At 47.3% G+C, this 26,298-nt stretch overlaps 1 protein-coding gene across 1 annotated transcript; it reads left to right on the top strand.

Annotated features, from left to right (window-relative positions):
- The first annotated feature begins 1,709 nt into the window (after positions 1–1,709).
- Positions 1,710–22,215, top strand: SCN3B (sodium voltage-gated channel beta subunit 3). The gene is made up of 8 exons (XM_056860865.1): positions 1,710–1,744; positions 6,559–6,657; positions 12,351–12,703; positions 15,524–15,690; positions 16,417–16,651; positions 20,267–20,405; positions 21,107–21,205; positions 22,101–22,215. Exons 1-7 carry the CDS (start codon positions 1,710–1,712, stop codon positions 21,168–21,170), a joined length of 1,092 nt encoding a protein of 363 aa, XP_056716843.1. The 3' UTR covers positions 21,171–21,205; positions 22,101–22,215.
- Positions 22,216–26,298: the final 4,083 nt, after the last annotated feature.

The raw sequence follows: 26,298 nt of genomic DNA, 5'->3' as shown, positions 1-26,298 counted from the left end.
TGACTCCACATTTTCTTGGGAAAGAATTATTTGAAATATTGCAGCTGCTGTGCATGTGATTGCAGTACAAATTTCCCTCAATGAAGAGTATGTTGTTACACCAAATGGGAACAATTCAATACACTGGATGGGTCCCTTTGAGATGAAAGACACCACAGCTGGATTACCCTCAACAATTCTATAGGAAAGATTTGTCTGACCCAATTTGAAGAGATAGTGATCTTCTAGCCTGTCATCATTGCTATACTTTCCTGAAGTGAAATAAAAAGTCCTTCATTTACTTAATAGTTTCCCTTCCTCAATTAGGGGTTTAGCAAGAGAACAAGGATTAGTGCGTGAGCATCCTGGCCGTGACTGATGGGAAGTCAATTCCTCTTGAACTACTAGATGCCGATGGCCACACCTCATCTCATTAGAATGATCGTGTTCCTTACATTTGAAATAAGGTCATGCGTTTGACCTATCACCCCATGCGCAAGCAAGTGGTGACCTTCATAAAGGTAATAGATGGCTCCGTGTGATCTCAGAAATTTTTCATCTCTAGACACAAAAAGGGCTCCGTAGATTTTGTTTTTGCTGGGGCACGTTAAGGGGAGTTCTCTGGTATGTTTTGGCAATTCCAATGGACAGGCAGTGATCTGGAAAAGTTAGTCCCAGTTGGGCCTATTTTAAAACAGATTAATAAGCTTCTGTTGAATTTTGCCTAAAGTGTGATTATGAGTGGAGGTTCCGGATTGGAAAGAAAAATACAAGGAATTGCAAGGTAAGCCGAATAAGTTTTGATAAGACTAGCTGTATTTTTCAGTGGGGTTCTATGCATCTATACGTGGAACCCAAAGAAAAGGAGTTTTCATCTGCATTAGGTTGATCTCCTGTTGGGAGCAGTTGGATACTGAACTCTGTAGTGTTCCTGGGACCGGGGTTTTGAGCTGCCACCAGATTTCCCCTAAATTGAAATTTTGAAGTAGATTTGGATATTCCGGTTCAGGAGAATTTTGGAGGAAATTTTCAAAGAAACAAAAAATGCTGCAAAAATCCTTGGAGGAAATTCATATAACTCTCTAGAAGTTTAATCCAGCTGTCAGAGTACAGGGGGCAAGAACTGGAAATGTGACATATTCCCAGGTTAAATTTACTGTTCAGCTGCAGTTCACTAATTTCATTTTTGACAACCTTTCTTCCGATGGATCTGTCTCACAGGGTAGTTATGAAGAAAAATATGAACCATCCAACACTTTGAGTCCTATAAAAAGCTATGGGAATATTCATTAATAGCTCCTTGAGGCAATGGCATTTTTGCCGCTTAAGCTTATGGTAAAATGTGCCATTTGCGATATGGATTAAATACTTTATTATAATAGTAAACGAATGTGGCATAACCATGTAGCAACCTGGTGATAAGTCAGTGATAAGACTATCCTACACACCTGCAACTCAAATTTATTTTCCGTCCACCGCTCAGTCACAATTCTGCCGTCGGTTTACAGAATAAGCGCGGCACGAAAACTTACCTGAGCGGTTGGAGGCTTAATTTGCGCACGTTATTCCACCCAGTGAAAGATGCCCTTAAAATATAGGGCAATGGCGAGAAACTAACCTCTATCCCTCATGCCCAAACCTATTGCCACCAAAACCATTTAGGCCATGCAACACATGGAATAATTGTCCCTATTTGATCTAAACAAATGACCTAAATACCATGCGCTGTCATGTCCGTTCCCTTCGAAATCGACAGCCACTGGCCGTGAGTCACTGAAATCTTCATCCTGTTTGTCCCTGGGGAAGCTGGAAATGGAGTCATCGCTGAATTCCATTTATCTGCTATGAACATACTTACCCCAAGCAATTGTCATGCATGTGGGAGAGGGGAAAAAAATGGACCTGAACAATTTCAGTCAAGGAAACAAAGAGCTCTGTGATATCAGCAGCTAATGATTCACTCCCTTAAGCGCATCGGGTTGCCCAACTATAGCCAATGTTTTATAAGGCCTACCACATAGTTTAAAGGAGTGGCTCATACTCTTTGGTTACTGGATGCAGCATGAAATCTATTTTTAATACCATCCAGGCAGCATCCTCCCCAGGCAGGGCGACGGCAGCCTTCATCGTCTGAGATGAAAGGGAACAAATTTGGGGGAGGGGGAGGGAACTGTCAAAAGGTTCAGGTTACAGAGCAGCTAGAAAGAAAAATATCTTCCTAGGACAGGCACAGAGGAGAAAAAGGAAAGAGGAGGACGTGAAAACCGGGAGGCAGGTGTGGGGAAACAGACAAAGTGGTCTGTTGAAGGGAAAATAAAAAATAGAGAAATGAGAGGATAGCCTGAATAAGGCAGAATGCTGGGAGTGTGTGGACTCTGGAAGTTGGGCAGAGAATGGCAGGGAGGGGAAGCTGGAGAAGAACAGCAAGAGGAGAGGAAACAGCAGCAAAAGAGGAGGAGGAGGAGTTGGTTTTTATATGCCGACTTTCTCTACCACTTAAGGAAGAATCAAACCGGCTTACAATCACCTTCCCTTCCCCTCCCCACAACAGAACAGACACCCTGTGAGGTAGGTAGGGCTGAGAGAATGTGACTAGCCCAAGGTCACCCAGCTGGCTTCAGGTGTAGGAGTGGGGAATCAAACCCGCTTCTCCAGATCAGAGTCCACCGCTCCAAACCACCACTCTTAACCACTATACCACACTGGCTCTCCAGTGAGAGACACTGAGAACACTGGATGCCAGGCGAGCACCTGCAAGTGGGGAAGAGCAAGCAATCTGTACTGGAAATTGTACCATGGCTGTGGGAGTTGTGACTTTGAACACAGAGTTGCAAAAGACTCTCAGATTCCCTCTTACTTTGCATCACAGGATGCCTGCACTGCCGGGGCAGAAGGCAGTAATTTGCAGCTCAGGCAGGCTTACACTTTCACACGTCCAGGTGCACACGCGACTACTCTTTGCAGTGGCCACCTTTTGTGGCACAGTGGGCGAATTCAGCTTGCAAGAAGGAGGGCTGTAAAATGTGGTCTGTTCAGCTGCCAGACCCAGACCTAAAGAGGGCTCACCTCCTTTTATCTTCAGTAATGCCCCGTGGCGCAGAATGGTCAGCTGCAGTACTGCAGTCAAAAGCTCTGCTCACGACCTGAGTTCGATCCCGACGGAAGTTGGTTTCAGGTAGCCGATTCAAGGTTGACTCAGCCTTCCATCCTTCCGAGGTCGGTAAAATGAGTACCCAGCTTGCTGGGGGTAAAGGGAAAATGACTGGGGAAGGCACTGGCAAACCACCCCGTAAACAAAGTCTGCCTAGAAAATGTCGGGATGTGATGTCACCCCATGTGTCAGGAATGACCCGGTGCTTGCACAGGGGACCTTTACCTTAATGCCTTGGAGGTGAGAAGAATGACGGATGAAGATGGTTCTCTCTTAAGTGGCAGAAGGGGAAATGAGGAAGATACTGTTGGCTTATTGCAGCAGGCTAGCAGCAGCAGCGAAATCCAACAGTACTGCTCTGAAGGGTCACTCGGTTTATTGTGTGTATCTGAGCTTTGCATGGAAATGTCACAAGCTATGCGCACGTCTCTTGGTGTAGTGGTTAAGAGCGGTGGTTTGGAGCAGAGGATTCTGATCTGGTTAACGGGGTTTGATTCCCCACTCCTCCACAGGAGCGGCGGAGGCTAATCTGGTGAACTGGGTTTCCCCGCTCCTACACATGAAGTCAGCTGGGTGACCTTGGGCAAGACACAGTTCTATTAAGAGCTCTCTCAGCCTCACCTACCTCACAGGGTGTCTGTTGTGGGGAGGGGAAGGGAAGGTGATTGTAAGCTGGTTTGAGTCTCCCTTAAGTGGTAGAGAAAGTCAGCATATAAAAACCAACTCTTCTTTTTTTATGCCCTTGGTTTGTTTTTTTGTACTATGTCCATGATTCTGTGTCTGCCAACTGAAGGCACACTTCCTGCATCTGAAGAAGTCAACTCTTCTCTTGTCCAGGGAGTAGGGTTGCCAGGTCCCTCTTCACCACTGGTGGGAAGTTTTGGGGGCGGAGCCTGAGGAGGGCGTGGTTTGGGGAGGGGAGTGACTTCAATGCCATAGAGTCCAATTGCCAAAGCGGCCATTTTCTCCAGGTGAACAGATCTCTGTCGGCTGGAGATCAGTTGTAATAGCAGGAGATCTCCAGCAAGCACCTGGAGGCTGGCAACCCTACCAAGGAGGCTTAAGCTATATTAAATTGTTTAGTCTCAGAGGGTAGCTGTGCTGGTCTGCAGTAGATCAGCTAGATTCAAGTCCAGGAGGACCTTTAAGACCAACAAGATTTTCAGGGTATAAGCTTTCAAGAGTCAAAGCTCCCTTCATCAGATCTCCAGTAGTACCTTAGAGGCCAACTGCAGGGCTTCAGTTTGCATTTTGTAACCCATTCTTATTTTTTAAAAGCCTGGGGGCGGGGGGGGAGGATCCAAAGAACTCTCAGGGATATGTCTAGAAAGTGGAGGTTACCTATCCAAGGCCTTTTTTCTCTCAAGCATTTTTTCTCTCTCTCAAGCATTTGTGACTTCTGAGGCTTGCAAGAAAATCCTCAACAAATCGTTCAGCTGCATTTCTTGTTTCTCTTTGAGTTGCCCTCGTGTGGCTAAATGGTGAATGTCACTTTGCATAGAAGTACAGTATTTACCCCAATGCAAGACTAGTCCCCCCACCAGGTGTGCCATCCCCCCCAAAAAAGTGAGTCATCTTACATTCACATATAAGTTACAGTTATGTCCAGCAAAAAATATTTTCAGTGTATACCTTGGGGTCATCTTACATTCAGGGTCAGCTTCCTTTTGAGCAAAGATGGTATTTTCTTGTTGGTTCTGAGCCTTCCTTCCTGTCTCTTCTGTTTACTATTGCAAAGAGATTTAATTTCATGTTGTAATCTATGTCCTTAGGATTTAAGGAGAGTCTTGGAAGAGATGCAGATTTTTCAGCCATGTTTATTATGTTCCTCCAGCTGAATTCTTTGTGATATCGTCTTTCTTGAGATACATTTCCAACCTTCATTCAATTTAATTTTTAAATGAACAAAATCTCCCCCAAAATATAAAGCAAAAGTAAGTGATGCTCTTTATTGAGCATAGCAGTTGAAAAGCTGGAAATTCCTGATTTTGCCAGTGACTTGAAAGCTCGTCCGCAGCCCTTGATCTGCCTGAGTTTCACCATCTTCTAAAAAATACTGTGATATACTTGTACCCATCATGGTAGTAACAGATAGTATAGGACACAAACTCTTTTTAAATTTATGTAAGAAATTATTGCAACCTCTTGAGTTAACACATGTGCACACAGGGCGTTCTCCATATCTCTCTGCTTCCAAGCAGCAGTGCTTGAAAATATTTGCGCATGTGGGGCAGAACAACGTTCACAGCTTAGGGCTGCCAATAGGCTTGGAGGAAAATGTCCCTTGATCAGAGGCTTAATGGGATGCCATTTACCAGGTGCTGTTATTTATCTGTGGGCCATGAAAAGTGTCACCTGCCCATTTCTACATGTTTAGCCTCTATTAAAAGGCCAGGACATTTTTTCATTTTGGGGGAGGGGCCGGGGCTCAGTGGTAGAGCATCTGCTTGGCATGCAGAAGGTCCCCGGTTCAATCCCCGGCATCTTCAGTTAAAGGGACCAGGCAAGTAGGTGATGTGAAAGACCTCTACGTGAGACCCTGGAGAGCCGCTGCCAGTCTGAGTAGACAATACTGACTCCGATGGACCAAGGGTCTGATTCAGTATAAGGCAGCTTCATGTGTTCATGTGTTCTCCAGGCCTGTTGGCAACCCTAGGACAGCCCACAGTGCCTTTGAAGTTTCAGCTGCACCCACTTGTAAGGCTGAATGAGCAAGTCAGTTTTGAACGGAAAGGCAGCTTTGCCTGTTCAGCCATGAGAACAGCAGGAGTGGGCTGAAGAGCAGGAGTGGGCTGAAGTATCACTTCCTGGTAGCTTTTCTGCACTCCATGTCTTCTTCCTCATTGGGCAATCCTAGCCAATTAAGAATTGTATAGCAAGCAAGATGATGTTATACAGCTGAGTAGCAAACCAGAGGTTCTACATCACACATGCTCAGCCTAAGAGAGAGAGCCAGCATGGTATAGTGGTTAAGAGCAGTGCTTTGGAGCAGTAGACTCTGATCTGGAGAACCGGGTTTGCCCACTCCTCCACATGAGTGGCGGAGGATAATCTGGTGAACTGGGTTGGTTTCCCCACTCCTCCACATGAAGCCAGCTGGGTGACCTTGGGCTAGTCACAGCTCTCTCAGCCCCACCTACCTCACAGGGTGTCTGTTGTGGGGAGTGGGAGGGGAGGGGATTGTAGGCCGGTTTGATTCTTCCTTAAGTGGTAGAGAAAGTCGGCATATAAAAACCAACTTTTCTTTTTCAGTAAGCTATATGAGACAACTTCTTATGAAGCTGAACTAAAATGAAATTCCAAGGGCTAAAAAAGATTGAAACCATATAATCTCAGTTCTTGAGAAGATTCCCGTGGGCCATCTGTCTGCACACATAGAGAGGACAGACAGAGACACGCAGAGACTCCTTGTCCTTTCCTTTTGGCAGCCGGTGCCTCCAAGATGATGCCCACAGCTTTCTGGAGCTATGGATCACAAAGTCTGGTGTGGTCCTCCCTAGCGGAGGTGGAGGCAGTTGCTACAGGAAGTACGAGATGTTCTTGGGACAGCCTCATGACTGCGCACATGTCTCTGTGTAGTCGGTTTGAATTAGACTCTTCCAAAGAATTTGTGCCTGCCTGGTGGCAACGGCTGCTACAGAGGGGCTGTCATATTTAAATCATCCCCTAAGCTACATTTGTGGCTAGCCTTCACCCCATATCCCACAGAGATAGTTAAATTGTGCATAGTTAAATTGTGGAACTCCCTGCCCCAGGATATGGTGATGGCTGCCACCTTGGAAGGCTTTAAGAAGGGAGTGGACGTATTCATGGAGGAGAGAGCTATCCATGGCTACTAGTAAAAATGGATGCTACTCATGATGCATACCTCTTATCTCCAGGATCAGAGGAGCATGCCTATTATATCAGGTGTTGTGGAACACAGCCAGGATAACACTGCTGCAGTCGCCTTGTTTGTGGGCTTCCTAGAGGCAACTGGTCGGCCACTGTGTGAACAGACAGTCTGATCCAGCATGGCCTTTGGTCTGATCCAGCAGGGCCTTCCTTACGTTCTTGACATCTCAAATATCAACCCATATGAACAGAGAAAAGTTAGTTCATTGTCATCAAGGAGGTCAGGGATTCATCCTTTTGCAATAAGGGTTGGATCCGAGCTAAATTTTCTAATGGCAGAAGGAGCTTACCAGATGGGATGTGGCTGAGTGGTAGAGCACCTGCTTGGCATGTAGAAGGTCCCCGGTTTGATTCCTGGCATCTCCAGTTAAAAGGAGCAGGTAGCAGGTGGTGTGAACAACCTCTGCCTGAGACCCTGGAGAGCCACTGCCGGTCTGAGTAGACAGTACTGATCTTGATGGACCAAGGGTCTGATTCAGTGTGATAGCTTCATGTGTTCACGGGACTCCCCCCTCCTGCTGATCTCCAAAAAATGCTTCTTTTTGGGGAGGGGGGACTCTGAGAAATGTCATGGGAGGGTCTGGAACAGGAAGGGGGAGTTGGTGGGAATTGCCAGTTTGGTCTGGATCTAGAGAAGAAGAAGAAGAGTTGGTTTTTATATGCCCACTTTCTCTACCTTTTTAAGGAAGAATCAAACTGGCTTACAATCTCCTTCTCTTCCCCTCCCCCCAACAGACACCCTGTGAGGTAGGTGAGGCTGAGAGAGCTCTAAGAGAGCTGTGACTAGCCCAAGGTCACCCAGCAGGCTTCATGTGGACGAGTAGGGGAACCAACTCCGTTATCCAAATTAGAGTCTGCCGCTCATGTGAAGGAGTGGGGGATCAAACCCATTTCTCCAGATTAAAGTCCACTGCTCTTAACCACTACAACACGCTGGCTGTCAAGATGAAGATCAAGATGACGTCAAAGTCAAATGTTCGAAGGAGGAAACCAAACTGCGAGGGCCAATGGCATGAAACACCTTCCAAAGCAGAAAGGGTCAAGTTCCCCAGAATCCAGCTGGTTTAAACAAGGAAGGGAGCAAAAGAGCTGTGGAGGAGTAGGGAATCAAACCTGGTTCTCCAGATTAGAGTCCACTGCTCTTAACTACTCCACCACACTGGCTCTTTCCAAGTGTCTGTTGGAAAAAATACACGAGCAGGCTAGCACTCCCCTTTCTCGTCTGTTGTTCTGGCCTGGTGGGAATGGCCGACCTCATGCTCTTTCAGCCCCAAGAGATCCTTGCTGGTAAACAGCCTGCCAAACCTGCTTGTGACTGGGATTTAGCCACATTAAAAACTAACAGGTGGTGCAGGATGGGCAGTTAGCAGCTGCTGATAAATCCAGGTCCCTTCTAACCCTTGGCATCCCAAAGGAGGCTGTGCATGGAATGGTGTGGCCTTTAAACAGTGAAACCCTTTCTGCAATTGCTGTAATGGTTGCGAGAAGGCATTTTGGCCAGATACTCCTTGCATTTTAAATCCAAATCCCAGCTGAGGGGGACATTGCTTAGACATTTGGGGATTGTTGTTGACTCCGGCATTTCTTTTTATCTCCCATCCTCATTGTTCTGATGTAAAAGTGTCAGCATCTTCCCCCCCCCCCTGTGTTGCTCTGGCTGGGCTGGTTGCCATGGCAGCCCCTGTGCAGAATGTAGCTCTGTTTGCTGTAGCAGTCAGAATTCATATGCATCAATGTTTTCAGGCTCCTGCTCCAGCTGGAGGGCTACAGAGATCTGAGTCTTTGCCAGTCACAGAGAACCTTGGTGCCCTTTGGGAAGGTGAGAGCTTCTCTCCACTTTCTGTTATGAACACATTAAACTGCCTTATACTGAATCAGACCCTCCATCGAAGTCAGTATTGTCTACTCAGACCAGCGGTGGCTTTCCAGGGTCTCAGTCCGGGGTCTTTCACATCACCTACTTGCCTATTCCCTTTAACTGGAGATGCCGGGGATTGGACCTGGGGCCTTCTGCATGCCAAACAGAGGCTCTACCACTGATTTTCACTTGTTTAATAAGTGAGCTGAAGGTCAGAGAAACGAGGTCTAGCTTAACGGCATCAGTCGCTTCTTGCTTCTTGGATGTCAGTTGGCCAGAGTGAAAACGGGAACCATCTTCACATTGGAACTGTGGCCTTCCAAATCTAGCAATGTGCTTTCGCTACCTTGGCAGGAACAGAAATTTTCAGCACAGGCAAAAGCAGCCACAGTATCAGCGTCTGACTCCAGCATCTGGGTCTCTGGCAGCTTCCCCTGTGCCACCCCTTGCCAAGGCTGTGCAAATACGTGGTACCGAGTTGGAGGAGGGGATATACAGCAGCTCTGAGCATTCAGAATGGGGTTGGCATTGATGGGCAGGTGCAAATGACGAAAGTCTCCACAAATGGGTGTGAAGGCTGCAGCTTTTCAATCATTTAAGAAGAAGAGTTGGGTTTTTATATGCCGATTTTCTCTACCTTTTAAGGAAGACTCCAAACCGGCTTACAATCACCTTCTCCTCCCCACAACAGACACCCTGTGAGGTAAGTGGGGCTGAGAGAGCTCTAAGAGAACTGTGACTAGCCCAAGGTCACCCAGCTGGCTTCATGGGCAGGAGTGGGGAAACCAACCCAGTTCTCCAGAATAGAGTCAACCAATTATGTGCAGGAGTGGAGAATCAAACCTGGTTCTCCAGATTAGAGTCCACTGCTCCTAACCAGTACACCATGCTGGCTCTCAACATAAGAACTTAAGAAGAGCCATGCTGGGTCAAACCAAAGAGCATCAAGTCCAGCGTTCTGTTCACACAGCGACCGACCAGCTGCCTCTAGACCCTGGAGTTTGAAGGAACAGGAAGGTTTCCTCCAGTGGAACAAATCTGGGTCAAGTGTCTGACGGATGAGCCATATTACAAATGGGAATGAAGGGAGGCCATTTGTAGGAGCTAAGTCAGCAGGATCAGTCCTGGGCTCCTCTTAATCACATGCTGCTGTGTAAACCCTCACTTTTGCTTGTGCTGACTCTGGACTATCAGCAGATGCACTGAAACAACTTCTGCAGATTCTGCTGACTTGGCTATTATGCTACATCCAGGGGGTTGCTCTCTGGAGCTGGGCACCTGGGGGCCTAGGACAAGCAGATGTTAACACAGTGTACTTCTGTGGGCATGTGGCTGTCAGACAAGACAGCACAGCATATGGTTTTAGATCTGAAGATCTTTTAAAAAATTCACCAAGCAGTAAAGATAGATCATATTGGGTGAACTGGAGATAAATCACGTGTGACTCTTGGAGAAAAGCTATATCTTCACAAGGTTATATTTATAGGTTTTATAGGTTTGTTTTGATTTGATTAATATTGTAAGTCACCTTGAGTTCTGCAAGGGAGAAAGGTGGTTTACAAATGCTTTAAATAAATTTAATAAGTAAATAATAAATACCATGGTCTTTACTCCACAGGGAGAGGAGGAGATGATAACAGGAAGATATTGTTAACCATATGAGGAGAATGGAAAATAATAGAGAACAGCTGTCTCTACCTTCATGTGACAGAAGAGGACAATTCCAAGAAAAAGTAGCATGGAGAATGTTTAAAGTAAACAGAGACTCTTCCTCCCCATATTCTTGTAGAATTTTCTTCCATGTGGTGTAATACTGTCAATTTTTATTTATTTATTTGCCAGATGGGTATGCAAACCATTCAAATCCATGAAGGGCAAGAATACTAAGCTATCTAATGCCTTCTAGAAGTGAATTGATTCCAGGATAACGCAGTGCTTTTCATACCACAGACCTAGACTGTTGTGCCTTCCAGGGAAGGGATTGGCATTTTGGATCAACATTTCCAATGGCGTTAAATATTCTGAGAAACCTTCTAATGGGAACGTTGATTGAGCATTTCAGGCAAAGCAGCTGTGCACATTTAGGTTCCAGTGACTGACAGTCTATCTTGGAGTCCAGTTCAACTTGGAGGACCAGCCAACTTAATCCAGGGATACACACACACATACACTGTATACTAGTGCAAAGCTGCAGATGCTGTTTTCTCCTACAGAGGGAGAGAGACAGAGGTTTTTGAAGAAGAAGAAAAGAAGAAGAATTGGTTTTCATATGCCGACTTTCTGTACCACTTAAGGAAGACACAAACCAGCTTACAATCACCTTCCCTCGCCCTCCCCACAACAGACACCCTGTGAGATAGATGGGGCTGAGAGAGCTCTAAGAGAACTGTGACTAGCCCAAGGTCACCCAGCTGGCCTCATGTGGAGGAGTGGGGAAACAAATCCAGTTCTCCGGATCAGAATCCACCGCTCCAAACCACCACTCTTAACCACTACACCACGCTGGCTTGCCAGAACACTTAGTGAGCATCCCTTCTTTCCAGATCTGCAGCTCCGAATTTGAGTTCCTGGCGGAGTTGGAGATTCATGCAGTGGGTGTTACGGCTACCCTCCAAATGGGGGGAGGGCCCATCTTGCTCCTGCCACCAACCTTCTGGGCACAGGCCCAACACATGAGAAGAGAGGGCTCCTCAGCACTTCCCACTGTGACTAACGTGACCTTTGGAGTTGTCCAAATTCCCTGAGTTAGGACCTCGCTATTCAGCCACCACTCAGTGCCTTGCGTAACTCTGAACAGGAAGCCTGGCCTTTGGAAGCAGCCCAGAGCACAAATATCCCCACGGATTTAGCACAGGGCACATAGCGTGAGGCCGAGACAGGCGAGGAGGGCTTTGTGTTCTGGGCAGAGGGAGGAGCCACTTTCCTCCCTCTTGCTTGCATTGTTTCTTCTGTGTTGGGCTTGGCTGAAGAGCTTGTGCCTGCCTCTTTCCCGAACGAGGGTATTTTTTGCTGCTAGACAGTTACCACTAACTTTGTTTTCAAGCGGGTGGATTTGCCTGGCATCTGGGAAGATGTGAGGAGGATGCTCTAAGGGCCAGAGAAAGGTTGGGCGCACGGTTTGTCAGGGAGGCTTAGGAGAAGACCACCCCATCCCCCCCCCTCCATTCCTTTCCAAAGCAAAGAGCCTTTCTCCCTCCAGGAGCGAGCTGCGCATGCTTAACCGGAGGCCTTGTCCCCAGTCCCCGGGGAGAAGGCTGGCCTTGGTCACGCGGGCGTTACAGGAGAGAAAAGCTGAATCCACTGCCAGGACACCTCGCTGCTGGAGATGTGCATCTCCCGCCTGGAGGGTCGGAGGAGAAGGCGGCCGCGAGCCTCCCTGGCCCTCTGCGGGGCTGCACGACAGTAACAGGTCCCAGGGGCTCTGATCCTTGGGCGAGAGAGCAGACCCCCGCTCCCTTCCCCCCATAGAGGCTGTTGCATCTGGATCCGATGCCCCTGGGCCGGAGGGAGGGGCGAGAGGAGGCGGAGCGCCCGATCGGCCAGAGGTGGCGCCGCTGTGAACATCTGGCAGGGAGCGGAGCTGTCCGGGGAGGGCGGCGCTCTCCATGGTGCTGAAAGCGGCTCCCGGGGGACCCCTGGCAGGCGCCGAGCGGCAGCGGGCGGCTCCCCACACCGAGGCCGGCGCCTCCCCAGCCTCGACCCGCGGTCCTGTCGCGCAACCGGCCGGGGAGAGTCGGCAGCCCGCCCTCCCTCCTCGCTCGGAGCCATGGCTGCCTTGACCAAGGTGGCCTACGCCTCTTCCCTCCTGGTGGTCTGGTGGGGTAGGTGCTGCTTGCCTTCTCTCTCTCCGGCCATTTATTCATGGAAGGTTTTGCATTGGATTTGCCTCTCCCTAGATGCGCTTTTCCCCCAATCCATATTCTCAAAACTCAACAATAAGCCGCCATGCAGAGTTTTGAGAATTCAGATGGGGGAAATGTGCATCTATAGAGTGACAAATCCGATGCAAAACCTTCCATGAATAAATGGAGTCCGTCTCTGTTCCTAGAAGCAGCCAGGCATCGCTCTCTTGCAGGAGAAGGGCTGCAATAAACGCGGGGGGTGGGTAGGTTTTGCAACCGAAGCCTGACTCCATCCTTAAGCAGTTTACGAGCACCGCCTGGTTATAGGGTCGAATCTGCGTTCTCTTCATCCGCTTGGTTAGATGTTGGAGGAAGCAGAGGTATGGATGTGTACGGTGTGGATCTACCTATGAGAGATGCCAATGGAATTTTGACTGCCCTTCTTCAGATTCAGGTTCATTTATTAATACGGCAGAGGCCATTAAAAACATTCACATCAGCTACAGGATTAAAATTGGAAAACATATAGGAACTGAAGCTATGGCATGTACGATTCGTCGTTCGTACCATTTAAACAGAGCTCGAATTAATAAAATGTTTTCCATTTTTAAGTTGCATTGCCAAGCCCCAGCTTTGTCTGACGGATCTTATATATTGCAGCACAGAATTTAGCTACTTGCTTCACCCTCTGTAACGGATATGAATGTTTTTAATGGCATTTGCCATATTAATAAATTTGCTGTATTAATAAATGAATCTGAATCTGACTGCCCTTCTTTACATTTCAGTTACATTTTTTAAAAATATCTTCCATAGATTATTTTTAAAACCCTGTAAACTATAATTTAAGGGACATGCCACTGTGATATTATTTTCAAGCAGGTGGGGTTTTTTCAGGTTAGAGACTGCTTAACAGCTTAAGCTGTTGGGGAACAAGGTTGTGTTTTGGAATGCCGAAGATGGGAAGGGAAACTTAAAAGAGGAAGGAATCTTCAGGTGTGGACTTAGAATCATAGGATCACAGAGTTGGAAGGGACCACCAGAGTCATCTAGTCCAACCCCCCTGCACAATGCACTCACACTTGTTTGTGGGTCTGTAAGAGAGAATTTTAAAGCTGCCTCCCCCTCCCACTTCCCATCAGATTGCCCAGTAAAATCAAGAGCTCATTTCAAATGACTCCAGGCAATAGAGGGGTAATTAGAAAGGGTGGCTGTGCCGGGAAAGGATTGCATTTGGTTGTACAGGAGCAGATTTATGAGATTCCAGTTTGTATATAGACCTAATGGAACACATTTTCAGGCAACTTCACAATTGCATTCTTGCTCTTTGGCAATATTGGTAGATTCTGGGCTGTTTGGGGTTGGAGCATTTTCCACACATGATGCCTAATAGCATTTTGCGCTCCCCAACTTTGAAAATCCTTACATTGGCTGGAATGTGCCTTTCTTTCTTTCTTTCTTTCTTTCTTTCTTTCTTTCTTTCTTTCTTTCTTTCTTTCTTTCTTTCTTTCTTTCTTTCTCTTTCTTTCTTTCTTTCTTTCTTTTAAAAATGGCTGTTCTCCATTTTTTACTTCGTATTACCCATGTTCACATATGTGCATACACTGTGTGAGAGAGATTCAGCAGTACATTTAGGATCCTTTGCAATAATTTCCTTAACTATAAATGTCTTCTTGGCTCCAGGAAGACCATAATGTAATTGTTGGATAGTATATCACTGGGAAATTAGTTGGCACCATTCCCTTTAGCAATAAGGAACTGTCTCGGTTGAATGGTAGTTCACATCACATAACCTTTATTGGCATAAAAGAATGGTAGTTTGAAAAGGGTTTAGGAATAGTTCTCAAACCCCTTGTCTGCAGGTCTGTAAGAGAGAATTTAAAAGCCTTTTTCTCCTTTGTCCAGTACTCATTACCACAAGATTTGGACCAGACAGCTAGGGTAATCTTTAGTATAGAGATCTGTACCCATGGTGAGAGAGAGAGACTATAGATAGCATGGCCAAATGCTGTAAACATTCTATTCTCCTGTGATCTTTTGGAAGAAGACCAAAGAACAGCTCTGTGCGGTCTTGTAAATTACTTTTAGGGACAAGATGAATATCTGTGCTTTTGGGGGGATGGTACAATATATGCACATATATAAAGTGACCATGCCGTTACTAGAGCTAGTGTGTACAGAGCATTTGAAAATGTTTGCACTCACACTGCACAGAGTTGAACCCAAATCTTTGTTTAGAAAGGTGACCCATTCCTTCATTCTTCTCAAAAGAACAGGTCAAACTTGAACATGTAGATCAGCAATTCTGAGTTAGCAAACTTCTGGTTGGCTAGCTCTATGTCACATGTACACTGGCATCTAAATTGTTTTATTTAGAAAAGGTCGCTTCTACTTTTAGCCCAAATTGAATCAGGCACTATGAAAGTATAGATTCAGATCCCTGTGCTGATGAATAGGGAAGGAACAGCTCATAAATCTGAAAATGACCAGTTTTTCCCATGCCAAGATATTATTCAATAGAGATTATTGGTTGAGCTCATGAAGCGGGAAGCTTTGGCAAATCCGGGTATTTAATCCATTCTCAATGAATTCCATTCTCACACTAAAAAGATTTGTTCTCACTGAGAAACAGAGGAGACCTGAATAACAGATTATTCTCTGTGTCCCTCTACCCCTGTCCATGTGTGTTTGTTACCTGTCTTCTTTTCCCCTCCATGGAAATGGGCCTCTGCATACATACATGTTTACATGTGCCACCCCTTCTGTGCCACGGTGCTGTCTCTGTCCCCTCCCCCCAAGTCGGCGTCTGCTCTGCAGTCTGTGTCGAAGTGCCGTCAGAAACAGAGGCGGTCCAAGGATCTCACATGAAGCTGCTGTGTATCTCCTGCATGAAACGGGAAGAAGTCGCCGCCAATACTGTGGTGGAGTGGTTCTATAGGGCTGACGGAGAAGTAGCTGATAAGCCTGTAAGTAACTCACTGGGTAACACAAACTCTGAGCAGGGAGGATGAAGAAACTTATTAATTCCTTAAGCATGGTAGAGTGGTTAAGAGTGGTTGAGCAGTTAAGAGCAGCAGACTCTAATCTGGAGAAGCAGGTTTGATTCCCCACTCCTCTACAAGAGCGGCAGACTCTAATCTGGACATTGGGTTGGCTTCCCAATTCCTACACACGAAGTCAACTGGGTGACCTTGGGCTAGTCACAGTTCTCTCCGAACTCTCTCAGCCTCACCTAACTCACAAGGTGTCTGTTGTGGGGAGAGGAAGGGATGGAGATTGTAAGCCAGTTTGTTTCTCCTTAAACAAGTAGAGAAAATCAGTATATAAAAACCAACTCTTCTTCTTCATTCATTCATTCACAAGATTTGTATCCTGACTTTCTGCCCAGAAAGGACCACCAAGATGACTAACCATTAAAGCACTGTGAAAACACATCATAAAAACAAAGCAATTATAAAAACACACCACTGGCCACAACAATCCATGATTTGATCACATCCAAGTTAGTTAAAGGGACTAGACAAGTAGGTGATGTGAAAGACCCCTGCCCGAGACCCTGGAGAGCCGCTGCCGGTCTGAGTAGACAATACTGACTTTGATGGACCAAGGGTCTGATTCAGTATAAGGCAGCTTCATGTGTTCAAGTATGGGCTAGGGCTCACCGGCATTCTTCCTTGTTCTGCTCCCTACAGATTTACGTGTATGAGAGTGAGAAACAGCCGATACTCCCGCCGCAGACTCAGTTCAGCGGGCGGCTGATGTGGAACGGGAGCAAAGACATGCAGGACGTATCCATCTCCGTGCACAACATCTCTCTGAACGATTCTGGGGTCTACACCTGCAAGGTCAACAGGACACTTGACTTCGACATCTATCAGCACACCGTCATCACCTCCACACTGATCCACCTCACAGTCGTAGAGAAGGGTATGGAGGAGGGGGGTTAACAGGCAGCCTTAGCTCTGGTGTCTCTATGCGATGGCCAAGTCATTTGCAAAGAAGCACGGCAGTGAGACCCTCCTCCAGGTCAAGTTTGTGTATCCAAGGAGGGACAGAGACTCCTCCGGTTTGTGACTGGTTCTCTTGCATCTTCTGTTTCTGTGCAGAGTGAAACAGAAGATGTGGTGGCAGGCAAACATCAAATTAAGGGGTGGCTTTTGAGGCAGCCCAAGACAGTTGCTGTATTGACAATTAAGTGTGTTTGGCAATTCCTAGCTTCACTGTCATGAAACCTTTGCATCACTATGAATGCTGCTTCTCTGGGGGATGTGAATGTCTCCTGTGATCCAGCAGAGCGGCACATCACTCAAATCTGCATAGGCCAGGATTGGGTTAGTTGCTTGTTTGGTTTTTTTTGGAGAGCCAGAGTGGTGTAGTGGTTAAGAGCGGTAGACGCTAATCTGGAGAACCGGGTTCGATTCCCCACTCCTACACATGAAGCCTGCTGGGTGACCTTGGGCTAGTCACAGCTCTCTCCGAACTCTCTTACCCCCCACCTCACAAGGTGTCAATTGTAGGTAGGGGAAGGGAAGGTGATTGTAAGCTGGTTTGAGATTCCTTAAAGGTAGAGAAAATCAACTCCTGATTTTCTTCTTCTTTAAAAAGGTGACAGTTTTCAAAGAGCAAGGTGTGATCACTTTAGGCTTGGAAATTAGATACTGAAAGTCAAAGTAATTCAAAAAGTTACCCTTTGATGATGAGTGAGCTGCACAACTTTAAGCAGCCTGGGCCTAAGAAGGGAAGGATACCAGAGTGCTTCTGCACAGGGTGATTCATAGAATCATACAGTTGGAAGGGACCACCGGGGTCATCTAGTCCAACCCCCTGCACAATGCAGGAAATTCCAAACTACCTCCCCCCCCCAACACACACCGAGACCCATACTCCATGCCCAGAACATGGCCAAGATGTCCTCCCTCTCATCATCTGCCTAAGGTCATAGAATCAGCATGGCTGACAAATGGCCATCTAGCCTCTGCTTAAAAACCTCCAGGGAAGGAGAGCTCACCACCTCCCGAGGAAGCCTGTTCCACTGAGGAACCACTGTAACTGTTAGAAAATTCTTCCTAATGTCTAGATGGAAACTCTTTTGATTTAATTTTGACCCGTTGGTTCTGGTCCAACCTGGGGCAGCAGAAAACAACTCAGCACCACCATCTATATGACAGCCCTTCAAGTACTTGAAGATGGTTATCATATCACTTCTCAGTCTTCTCTCAGTTAGTGACTGAGGTAGCAATTGGCTCATGTACAGGTTTGCTGCTGGTAGACTTTGCAGCCCTTCAGGGGCTTGCGTACCATTTTGGATCACGCTTTAGTCTTTCTTCCCTCCATTCCCTGAAACAACTTATCAGTGAATCCAGGCAGGCTAAAGGAAGGGGCCTTACAATGTACCCCACGAGTCATCAAATAGTCTTCTCTCTCCCACCCCACCCTGAGCTGTGCAAGGCAACCCCTTAGTTCAAAACTGAAGGTTTTTGCTTTTTATTTTGTTCATTTTCCCACCGGGGATTTTTCTCTCCTCCTTTAGGAGCAGTTGGAGGTTCCCAACTCCAACTTGCCATATTTCAGATCTTCCATTAGCACAGTCTGGGTTTAGGCTTAACCCATGATAGCCAGGCTAGTTCCTATGCAGAACTCTGCTCTCTCTCAAACCTCCCCCCAACCACTCCAGAGTTGTTCTTAGCTCAGCACAATGTTTATTGCAAGGTATCAACAGAGTCAGGATCATCTGGGGACGAGGGCAGCAACATATGATTCTCCCATGGCTCACTGAGAGCTGCGGAAGTTCCCCAGAGAGAAGAAGCAGGGCTGCGAGATTGTTGAGGCAAAGGTGGCTCCCTCCTGTTACATCTTCTCTTATTCTCTCTCTCTCTTGCTCTCTTCCACACACCTGCATCTCTTCTTTCCTGTCTTCTTCCCTTACTGAGGAGCCCTCCCCAAGTTGACTCTATTTCTTGGTAGTTCTCTTTGTTTCGTTGACTTCAGCACATTATAGACCATCTGCAGATGGGGAGGGGGGATACTTAGGAAACAAATGGGAATCTTTGAATCTCTGCAGTTTGCAATCTGAGCAATGCTGCTTGTCTTAGCATGCACTTAGGATGGGAGAGCCAGTCTGATGGAGAGGTCAGAGTATCACACTAGGATCTGGGAGACCCAGGTTCGAATCCCCCATCTGCCATGCAAGCTGGCTGGGTGACCTTGGGCCAGTCACGCACGCTCTGTCTAATCTACCTCACAGGGATGTTGTGAAGATAAAATGAAGGAGAGGAGAATGGTGTAAGCCACCTTGGGTCCCCAATGGAGAGAAAAGGGGGGTATAAATGAAGCAAATAAATAATTGGGGGCATTGCAAGGTTTTAATGAATGGAGGGCATTGCAGGGTCTTAATTAATGGAGGGCATTGCAAGGTCTTAATGAATGGGGAGCATTGCAAGGTCTTCTAAGGGACAATGGAGCCTCAGTTCTGTCATTTGGGGCTAGCAGTTCCCTGCAGTCACCCTCTTCCCCTCAGGTAGCCTCACAGCATTGCTGTTTCTGCAGAGCTCTGATTATCCACACTCTGATTATAATGTAAGCGGCTGATTATAACGTACATTTCATCATTATGTGTACGATTGTTTCATTGCAATCGAAAAAACCAGCACCCTGAGGCTTCGCTGCTCTGTGGCATTAAAGAAATCCATGCACAGTTTACAGCTGCAGAGCAGAATCAGGACTGTACATATTTTGGCTCTTGAATGCAAGATGCTAGTACTTTGCCGCCGGCACAGTTTGTTCCATGAAAATCGATAGGCATATGAATGTCTCCTGAACTGATTCAGGGCATAAAATCCAGGCAGCGTAGCTCAGCCACTCAGTTTCTGCATGACAGCAATTCATAAGAAAAATAAGAAAGGCCATGCTGGATCAGACCATCAAGTCCAGCAGTCTGTTCACACAGTGGCCAATCAGGTGCCTCTAGGAAGCCCACAAGCAAGATGACTGTAGCAGCATTACCCTGCCTGTGTTCCAAAGCACCTAATCGGCATGCTCCCCTGATCCTGAAGAGAGTAGGTATGCATCATGACTAGTAGTCATTTTTACTAGTAGCCATGAATACCCCTCTCCCCTATGAACACGTCCACTCCCCTCTTAAAGCCTTCCAAGCTGGCAGCCATCACCACATCCTGGGGCAGGGAGTTCCACCATTTAACTATGCGTTGTGTGAAGAAATATTTCCTTTTATCTGTTTTGAATCCCTCACCCTCCAGTTTCAGCAGATGACTCTGTGTTCTAGTATTAGGAGAGAGGGAGAAATGCTCCTCCCTGTCCACTCTCTCCATACCATGCATAATTTTATAGGCCTCTAGCATGTCTCTCCTTAACCGCCTTCTTTCCAAGCTAAGCAGCCCTAATTCAATGGAGGAAGATACAGAAAGCCACACAGGCTAGGGGGACTTGCCTGCAAATTAGGTCACAGTGGACCAGATCCCTGGTTTTGCTGATACGGCTATTGGAATGCCTCAAGAATCCCTTCCTTCTTTGTCCCCATCACAGCTGGAGAAGACTTCACATCGGTCATCTCGGAAATAATGATGTACATCCTTTTGGTCTTCCTCACCCTGTGGCTTCTGATAGAAATGGTCTACTGCTACAGGAAAGTCTCCAAAGCAGAGGAGGCAGCCGAGGAAAATGCGTAAGTGAAAGATCCACAGTTGCTCCAGAAAGGGCATAATCAGGAATGCATGAAGTAGCGATAGATGTGCTCCGCAGCTGTGGAGGCTCGGTTGCATACCTGGAGCTGCCTGCGTGGAGCTCCGTTGAAATGACTGAAGACGACCCTGTTCAGGAGCTCCACCAGCATGCTCCCAAGAGGCTGAACAGATGCAGCTGGCTTTTCTAGCCATGAGGCCCAAAACCTGCCACCTGAGCCAGTGTGGTATAGTGGTTAAGAGTGGTGGACTCTGATCTGGAGAACCGGGTTTGATTCCCCACTCCTCCACATGACCAGCGGACTCTAATCTAGTGAATGGGGTTTGTTTCCCCACTCCTATGCATGGAGCCAGCTGGGTGTCCTTGGGCTAGTCACACTCTCTCAGCCTCACCTACCCCACGGGGGGTTTGTTATGGGGAGGGGAAGGGGAGGTGATTGTAAGCCAGTTTGATTCTGCCTTAAGTGGTACAGAAAGTCGGCATATAAAAACCAACTCTTCTTCTTCTGAGCTCCTTTAAAGGAGAACGCCAGCTATCGAATTGGGGTCCCTCTGCATGTTAAGCATGCACTACTGAACAATGTCCCCTCCCTAGAGGGAAGTATATCTTCTTCTTTTCTTTTTTAAAGAGGGCATGAATTTGGTAAGTTCCTTCTTGTGCTCACCTCTCCGTGTTGACTTACAGGACTGACTACCTCGCCATCCCATCAGAGAACAAGGAGAATTGTGCTGTACCTGTGGAGGAGTAGCAGGTGAAACCCCAGGGTATGGTTTGCTACCAAAGGTAAGAGCTGAAATCTGAGTGCGTAACGTGTCTGATAATTAGGAAACTGGAGCGTAGTATAAGGAGTGTTAGAACAGAGACATCCATATATCAGTGTGCCATTTCTAGGTGATTCCAGTAGCAACCAGTCCTGTAGAGATCACGGAACAAAGACGAACAGTTGAGGAAAATCTTGACCATGAGTCTCCACATGCTAGGTGTCAGAATCCAGTTTGATTGGAGCTGTATGAATGCAGTGGGGGTGGGGAGGGATTAGGCTTCTTTCTCTCCTTAGGGCTTCAGCCTGTTTAACCTGTTAACATTTCATCAGCCTTGGAGGACGCTTCGATAAACGTGTCCAGAGGAGGGCAACCAAGATGGTGAGGGGTCTGGAGAACAAGTCCCATGAGGAAAGGTTGAAGGAGCTGGGTATGTTTAGCCTGAAGAGGACAAGACTGAGAGGGGATATGATAACCATCTTCAAGAACTTGAAGGGCTGTCATATAAAAGTTGGCGCCCAGTTGTTTTCTGTTGCCCCAGACGGGTCAGACCAGAACCAACGGGTTGAAATTAAATCAAAAGAGTTTCCGTCTAGACATCAGGAAGAATTTTCTAACAGAGCGGTTCCTCAGTGGAACAGGCTTTCTCGGGAGGTAGTGAGCTCTCCTTCCCTGGAGGTTTTTAAGCAGAGGCTAGATGGCCATCTGTCAGCAGTGCTGATCCTATGACCTTAGGCAGATCATGAGAGGGAGGGCACCTTGGCCATCTTCTCGGCATGGAGTAGGGGTCACTGGGGTGTGTGGGGGAAGTAGTTGTGAACTTCCTGCATTGTGCAGGGGGTTGGACTAGATGACCCTGGTGGTCCCTTCCAACTCTATGATTCTATGAATCACATGCCTTTTCTCTTGTCTTCAAGGAGTCTCCAGCCGTCCTGCAGTCCTGGTTTGCGGGAGTCCAATAATCAGAGGAAGAGGACCAAAGAAAGAGTGTAAATCCGTTTCAGTTTGTCTGGGACATTCCACAGCTTTGACTTCATGTCAGCCCCATTTGCTACAGAATTCTCCTTTGAGGCATGCTGAGTCAAAGGGGAAAGGACAGAGCCACACCTTCCTCTCATCCCCCTTGACAGCTTTGTAAATAGGCTCATCTCTCACCAACTCACACTTCCCTTTGGGTGCTTTCAGACATGACAGTTACCTTGGAAGAAAGCGAGAGTCCTGCACCTCACAGCGTTCAAGTGACATTTATTCAGTAGTTGTTGCATTAGCATTCATGCGTATTGACGCATAAATGCCCAACCGATGGTCCTGAAAGCTCACCGCATTTCCCTGGGGCAGCACAGGTATTGCTTGTATGTTTTGGCTGACGTCATCATGATCATGGGGGGCGGAGAACTGGGGTGGGGGGGCATGTAAGGCAAAAGCGGTTTTTGATATGGGCATGTAAGGGAAAAATGGTTTTTACTATGGTTGTTCATGAAACCGTGTTGTGAATGAGAAAATGATCAAGGAGCTAGAGATATTTTCTTCGGGAGGTGGTGAGCTCTCCTTCCCTGGGGGTGTTTAAGCAGAAGTTAGATGGCCATCTGTCAGCAATGCTGATTCTGTGACCTTAGGCAGATGATGAGAGGGAGGGCACCTTGGCCATCTTCTGGGCATGAAATAGGGGTCACTGTGTGTGTGTGTGGGTGGGGAGGCAGTTGTGAATTTCCTGCATTGTGCAGAGGGTAGAACTAGATGACCCTGGTGGTCCCTTTCAACTCTATGATTCTCTGTTTCTGGGGTGCATTCTGGAATGTGAGAAATGGTAGTAACACTGTACGAATTGTCAGATTTACATCAGCGGGGTTGGGAGGGGAGGGACATCAGAAAGCACCTTTTGTTTGCGTAATAAGCTACTTCCACATCGCAACACATCACGGAATGTCACATTACTGTGTTTAGGGCAAATAGTGCCTAGAGTTAGCTACCTGTTCAGTAATTTAGTAGCACCTGAATAGCTGTTTTTTAAAAAATGTTACCAGTCAGGCAGAAGGGAATAGTTACCAGTGGCCATTTTATATTTGCACCTGAGAGATGTTGAAGTCTCCTGGCTGCTTGGCAAGATCATACTGACAGCCAAGCCTCCCCGGGGTGAGGGACCTTACCAGGTGCCTTTTCAATTCTGTATTTAAGCAGTGTAAGGACAATGGAAAACTCCCCTTGGATAGGGTTTTTTGTTGGGTGGCAGTTTCATGTTGCTGTCTTCACTTTCCAAGGGGACTGGTGTCTTGAATGGGCAGAATGGGACACTGAGAAATTTGAAAGTGGGCTCCTCGCGCAGAGTGGTTAGAATAGCAGGGTTCCAACCTGGCAACACTTAAAGGTGCAGCAACACTCTTGGAAGTAGTCACTGGCTGGCCAACATGTTAAGAGAGGAATGAATGAATGAAGTACCTTTTCGCTAATTGGACCACCAGTGTTTCATGTTGGATAACCTCAAATTGAAATCCGGAGCAGTGACTCGTCAGTATCCCTTTCCAACATCGACTTTTAGAGGATGGTCCTACAACATAGGTGTACATGTACACACAGACACACTGTTAAATAGGAGTGAATATATGAATGTGAACATAACAATATATTTAATATAATTAACAGAAGGGGGGAAACCCTTTGTTGTGTCCTTCTCCTAATCTGCTAGTTCACTGGGGAGGGGCTGTGGATCAGTTTGTAGAGCATTTGCTTGGCATGCAGAAGGTCCCAGGTTCAATCCCCGGCATCTCCAATTAAAGGGACTAGTCAGGTAGGTGATGTGAAAGATCCCTGCCTGAGACCCTGGAGAGCTGCTGCCGGTCTGAGTAGACAATACTGACTTTGATGGACCGAGGGTCTGATTCAGTATCAGGCAGCTTCATGTGTCCATGTGGGGATTTATGATGGCCAGCACAATCTCCCCAGGGGGAGACACATGGGGAAAAGGGAGGAGACTAGTCTAAAGTGTTCCTCTCAAAGGTACATGGTGTTTTCTGGTTGACCTCCAGAAAGGCAGTGATGGCCATGGGGACAGACAGCTTTAAAAGGGGATTAGACAGGTTCTTGGAGGAGAGGTTTATATCAGTGGCTACTAACCATGGTGACTAAAAGGAACCTCCACGTTCAGATGCAGTCAACCTCTGAATCCCAGCACCAGGAGGTACTATCAGGGAAAAGCCTCGGCCTCTATGCCCTGTTGCTGGACCTCCGGAGGAATTGGTTGGCCACTGTATGAGACGGGTTGCTGGACTAGGTGGGCCACTGGTCGATGCAGCGAAGCTCTTCTTACGTTCTTAAGATCCTCTGTGTATGAAACGGTCACAGCAGACTTGGAATGAGCTGGGCGAATAAAAAGGAAAAGAACTGACACGATGCTGTTATTTGGTTCATTATATTTTTATTCATACTTTTATTCCATTTTTTTTTCTAGCTACTTTACATTAAGATTTTGGCTTTATAGCCTTTGTAACTCCTAGGTTCTAGCAGTCAAGTTTGTGTGTTTGTGGGGTTTTTTTGTTTTTTTTTTTAAATCAATTTGTATTGGACCTTGCGCACAGCGCAAGGTTTATTATAGTTACAGAATCAGACACGCAGACAAGCCAGACAACTCCTACAGACACAATCCGGACCCCTTCTGCACGCAGCCCGGCTCCGCCGTTTCGTCTTAGTGCCACAAGCTCTCCCAGCAGCAAGAAGTGTTCTGGAGGGGAGGCGAAGGAGGGCCCCCGCTCCCTCACTCCTCTGTGCCCTTCATTTCTCTCTCCCCCCGCCCCACCCCCAGAAAACCCTTCTTCATTTAAACCGTTGAAATGTAGCAGGGGAAACTTCATGATGGGAGTCGGCATCACCTGGGCCAGATGTTCATGCTGAAGGAGGTGGGGGGGGAGAGGAGAGAGGGGACCTTCGAGTCATCCTCGCCACCAAACAGGGAAGATCTTGACGCGGCCACCTCTCACCCCCCCTCTGCAACACGATTAGGGAGCCAACGCAGAAGTCAGACACTCCAGGACTCTCACGCTGCAAAGGTTGCTTTGCTTTTTTGAAAAACCAGAAGAATTGCCCATGCAGCTCGCAGTCCAGAGCTATGTCGCGCCGCCCCCGGCACCACCGCAGAAATCGAACACACAGCTCAGGCTGGGAAGCCGGTCCTTCAAACCTTTAGCGACAAAACTGTCCCAAAAACAAGTGAGGTAATTTAAAAAGAAAACGGCCAGAGAGCAGATGCTCCGAGCCATGTGCAAACGGAATTCCTTCGGAAGGAAGGAAGGAAGGAAGGAAGGAAGGAAGGAAGGAAGGAAGGAAGGAAGGAAGGAAGGAAGGAAGGAAGGAAGGAAGGAAGGAAGGAAGGAAGGAAGGAAGGAAGGAAGGAAGGAAGGAAGGAAGGAAGGAAGGAAGGAAGGAAGGGAGAGTCTAGTTTTTTCCTCTTTCCCTCGCCCTGATAACGACACATTCATGTCAAAACACGCCAAGGGGAGGCAAGTGGAAAAGAGAAACATGGGATAGCACCACATCAGCCCCTGCAGCCAGGATCCAAAGGGGGGGGGGAGATTGTACCACAGCTAGGCAGAGATTAGGTGGAGGAACGGCAGAATGCATAGAAAAGGAAGAAGCCGTGGGGTTTTGCCTGTTTTCCAGGGGGGTGAGCCTGTTCTAGCGCAAGCAGCTAATCGGCACCTTCTCTGCACAAGGAAGGGGCGTCGCTGCATCTCAGCGCGAGACAGGGTGCGAGAGCGAGCACTCCGGTTTGGCGGATTTGCACGTGGAGTGGGGTGAAGGGGAAAGGTGTTATGGCACAAAAATAGATTCCCCTGCGCTTTGGGAAAGCATGAGGCGGGCGACCGAGAATGAGGGAAGAAATTGGGGGGGGGGGAAGCAGAAGCAAAACTGGGGAACAAAAATCCCTCTTGTGGAACAGAAAGGAATAGCCTGGCTCACTCTGCAAATCGGGTGTTCCACTGTAGCGCTGCCAAAACCCGGAACGTAACGCTTTAAAACTGAAAAACTCTTCACACCGTGAAGCCAGGAGTGGGGTTATAAAACCGAGAAGCCCACAAAGGCCAAGAGAAATGATGTTTGAATCCAATCTAGGCCCCAAACGCC

The sequence above is a fragment of the Euleptes europaea genome, chromosome 14 (genome assembly GCF_029931775.1).
Source record: "Euleptes europaea isolate rEulEur1 chromosome 14, rEulEur1.hap1, whole genome shotgun sequence".
NCBI classification, from domain to species: Eukaryota; Metazoa; Chordata; class Lepidosauria; order Squamata; family Sphaerodactylidae; genus Euleptes; species Euleptes europaea.
The sequence above is the reverse complement of the archived record's forward strand: the minus strand, read 5'-3'. Positions and strand labels throughout refer to the sequence as shown.